Here is a 3665-nt window from a genome sequence, read left to right as displayed (position 1 = left end):
ACAAGAAGAAAGGGGGGAGGTAATGCTTTGAATTCAGCCATCACTAAAGAGCAAGCCACGGTTTTCCAAGATAATGCATTGAATTCAGCCACCATTAAAGAACAGGCCACGGATTCCCAAGAGACAAGAAGAAAAGGGGAAGGGGAAGGGACAAGACCACTCCAAAAGTAAATTTCATAATGAGGTACCTTTTGAGAATTAAAGAGCTACTAAACTTCAGCTCAAGCAACTTAGAGAACAAGCTCAAAACCGAATGCTCCAAAACAGCCAACCCGTGAACCACCAGCAGCCAGGGACCAATCGAGCCAGCAAACCATAGGTCTACCAAGCCATATGCAATACCTACCATGATCATTGGATGCTTTCCCATCATTGGATAGCTAAAAAAGAAAAGAAAACAAAATATACTATTGTTCAAATAAAATAAAAAGTACAGAAATTCTTGATAGCATCAATGTTCTATTTCATTTTTTGGACCACCATTATATTGTTGCAAAGATTAATAGCATTATAAATGTGACTAATCATTATATGGTTGTTGCCAATCTCCTCATCAAGAAATTGAAACTCTGCAGGATCTTCGTGAGATACTGATGAAGCTAAGGGAAGACCATTACTACTGCCTGTACTGCGGATGTCAGGTATGTGCCATTCAACTATCATACAAATTTTTCACTACTGTGGATGCTTTATCAAAAAAATGTGTTCATATGATTCGTTCATGAATATGCACGTTGCAGCCAGCTTCTGGCTTGCTTTAGGATTGAATAGATTATTTTCCCGTAACATAACCGAAGCCACTCAGTCTTGGTATTGATTTGGTCCAATAAATGTTAGGACTCATGCTTGTAACTAATACCTTCTATTACCTTTAATAATGAATTTCCACTTATAGCTATAAATAGTGACTGTTGACGTGGATTTAGAGCATCCAAAACATGTTAAAAAATGTCATAGCTGTTTTTCTCTTCTTCAGCGTTTTTTTTTTCTTTCTTTCCCCTGAATGGTAATCTCCCATATGTTCATGGTTTTGGAGCTAGAAAAGGCAACTACGGGTGAGAGGAACACCAGTTTATCAGATTGAGGTCTTATTGTAAGCTGTGGTGCTTTCCTTTCCCTTTACCATGTGCGTTTCTTCTGTATTTCAAGTTCTGTAGCTTTTTTTAAATAGGCACTTTGGATCTGGTACCTCTAACAATAAAGATAAGGTTCCGAGAACAAGGAGTTAATACTTAATATTTCTGTTGTTTTCTGTTAGGGTTGCAGGAGTCTAGTTCAACTGAACGGAGTCAGCTGACCTCTGCTCAAAATTGAAAACTTCATTTCGAGTTGAGCAAATTAGAGTCAAATTAAAAAAATTATTGCTTCCAAGCTCAAGTTGAGTTAATCAAAGCTTCTTAAATATATATGTTTAACATATAACTTTATTTTCTTAGAAAAAGTTATATAATATAAGTGTGCATGTATGCATTAAATATAAATATATTTATATAATATAAATTAATTGTATATATATAAATATGCATATATGAGTGAAAACATACATATAAATGTGGATATTCATATGAATTGATTTGTTGTTGAGCATGCCATCCTCGAGTCGAAGTAAATTGATTTTAATTTTGAATTGATTAAATTTCAAGCAAGTTTTGATTTTTTAATAAACTTTCTAACCTTATTTGCTACAGAGAAAACCCCATCGCTTTAGGTTTGTAATAAACGTCCTCTTTCTCAATTATCGTCATTTGATCCAATTTAATGAGTTTATTTTTTTAAGGTTTTGTTTAGTTTCAAATGCAGTGACTATAGGCATGCCGTTTGTTTCATATATTGAGCTTGTTGAAGTTTGGATTATTTTTGGAGGAATTTGAAGTTGTCTTTGCGGTCTGTATAAGCCATGGTCTTTCTTTTGGGTAGATAACATGTCCGACGCTTCATTTCTTGGTGAAGCTCTTCTTTAAATGTCCTCTCTGTAGCTCTTAATCCAGAAGCCTTTCTCGAGAATAAGAAACTCACCTCGTATGTTTGGACTGTAGGGCTTCTTATGTAAAAAGCCAATCTAAAACACTCTTCAAACATTCCTTTATAAAGAGGGAAGCATGGTTACAACATAGATTGCATTTAATACACTATAAGTCTATAACACACAATTCAAATCATACATTTATTATAGAAAATCATGACTCTAAATAAGTAAGTTATGAGCTATGGCTCTGCTCATCAATGCCACAATTGTTGAGTGGAGTTGTTATACTGCCATCTTTATTGTTAGCTCAACCGTATTCTTGAATCCCAAATTTAGTTCATATTTCCCTTATTATTTACATGAAATTGGCTTTGCCCAAAGAATAATTGAAGGAGATGTACTCTAACCTTTGACTAACCACATGTGTATTTACATGTCTTAAGAATTGATGTTTATGACTTCTTACTACTTTTTTTTTTTTAACAAAATAGATTAGCGAGAATGGATTAATAAGAATTAAGTTTGAGAATACCCTTGCCCTTATAGATCATAATATTAGAAGCACACAAATTTATTTTAATTCCGTTTCATCAGATTGATTTATTACTTTTTCATATTCGTCACTCATTATTGTTGATGACATGATGAATTTTTTATTTCTCAATATTTTTATTTAAATAGTACATATATTTTAATTTTATCCATCCATCTAAAAAATTATAATTGTCATGTGCAGATAATGATATAAATTTTGTCAAATTTTATAAATATTTATAAATATTTTTGTACACAAAATTATACGCTTAAGAAAATGATTTTAATTTGAATAATTATTGAATTTAAAAGTCTAATATTTCTTTCAATAAACTATGATAGATAAGAAATAAAAATACATGTAAAATAAGCCTAAATCCACTGCTTTTGCGTTTATTTTACCACTTAATGTTTAGGCATATGCTTGTCAATAATATTTTATCTTTACTAAAACGTCAACATTCATTACATAGAAAGTAGAGTATGCATTTCATAGTAATCATGGAAATGGATATATTGCTTTAAATGTTCTTTATTATTATAAAATTCTCAAATTGTTGGTTAATTTTCAGTGCTTCTTTTTCAGTATGAATCAGAGGGAGCACTCCAGTCTTCTTGTCCTGGACTCTTTGAAGAGGACCACTGAGACTCAGCTTGCTGGCAGCATTTGAAATGCGGACTAACGGTCAGGTTTTGAACTCAAGATCAAAATGGCAAACAAGTTTGGAACACAGCGTCAAGAAATGATTTAATCAGCAAAATTTAGTTTTACAATTCATGAAGAAAGCACACATAAGCCATCAATCCAAGTTCTAACTCAACAACATAGGTGGCTAGAAACTTCCTATTGAGCACTCGTAGTTCCAAACGAATACCCTTAAGTGTTTAAATTCTCTCTCTAATGACTATAGAGTGGCATGTACTCGTCTGAATTCAAAACTGTTTTCCATTAGATGCACTAGTGATGTATACGACATTGTACTATCAGTTAATAGATGACTTAAATTCTTTCATCAACAATAATAACAAAACTTTATCACATTGTCGGCTACTTCAAATTCTTTCATGCAAAAATAGAGAATTAAAGCGATATTTAAAAATTCACGAAATAGTCATCATAAAGCACCATCATTCAAATAATCCTGATGGATAAGTACACAAACTA

The 3665-nt window shown here is 32.4% G+C and overlaps 1 protein-coding gene across 1 annotated transcript in view; it reads left to right on the top strand.

Moving 5' to 3' along the window:
• LOC110109598 (G patch domain-containing protein 11) overlaps nt 1-3539 on the top strand; it is a 13065-nt gene extending 9526 nt beyond the window's left edge. Inside the window, exons 3-4 of the mRNA XM_020840750.2 lie at nt 576-641; nt 3087-3539. Coding sequence (XP_020696409.1) covers nt 576-641; nt 3087-3146 — 126 coding nt within the window. The 3' untranslated portion in view covers nt 3147-3539. The remainder of the gene's footprint in view (nt 1-575; nt 642-3086) is intronic.
• Nucleotides 3540-3665: the final 126 nt, after the last annotated feature.

The sequence above is a fragment of the Dendrobium catenatum genome, unplaced genomic scaffold (genome assembly GCF_001605985.2).
Source record: "Dendrobium catenatum unplaced genomic scaffold, ASM160598v2 fragScaff_scaffold_911, whole genome shotgun sequence".
NCBI lineage: Eukaryota > Viridiplantae > Streptophyta > Magnoliopsida > Asparagales > Orchidaceae > Dendrobium > Dendrobium catenatum.
Note: the sequence above shows the minus strand (reverse complement) of the source record. Positions and strands in the feature narration are given on the sequence as shown.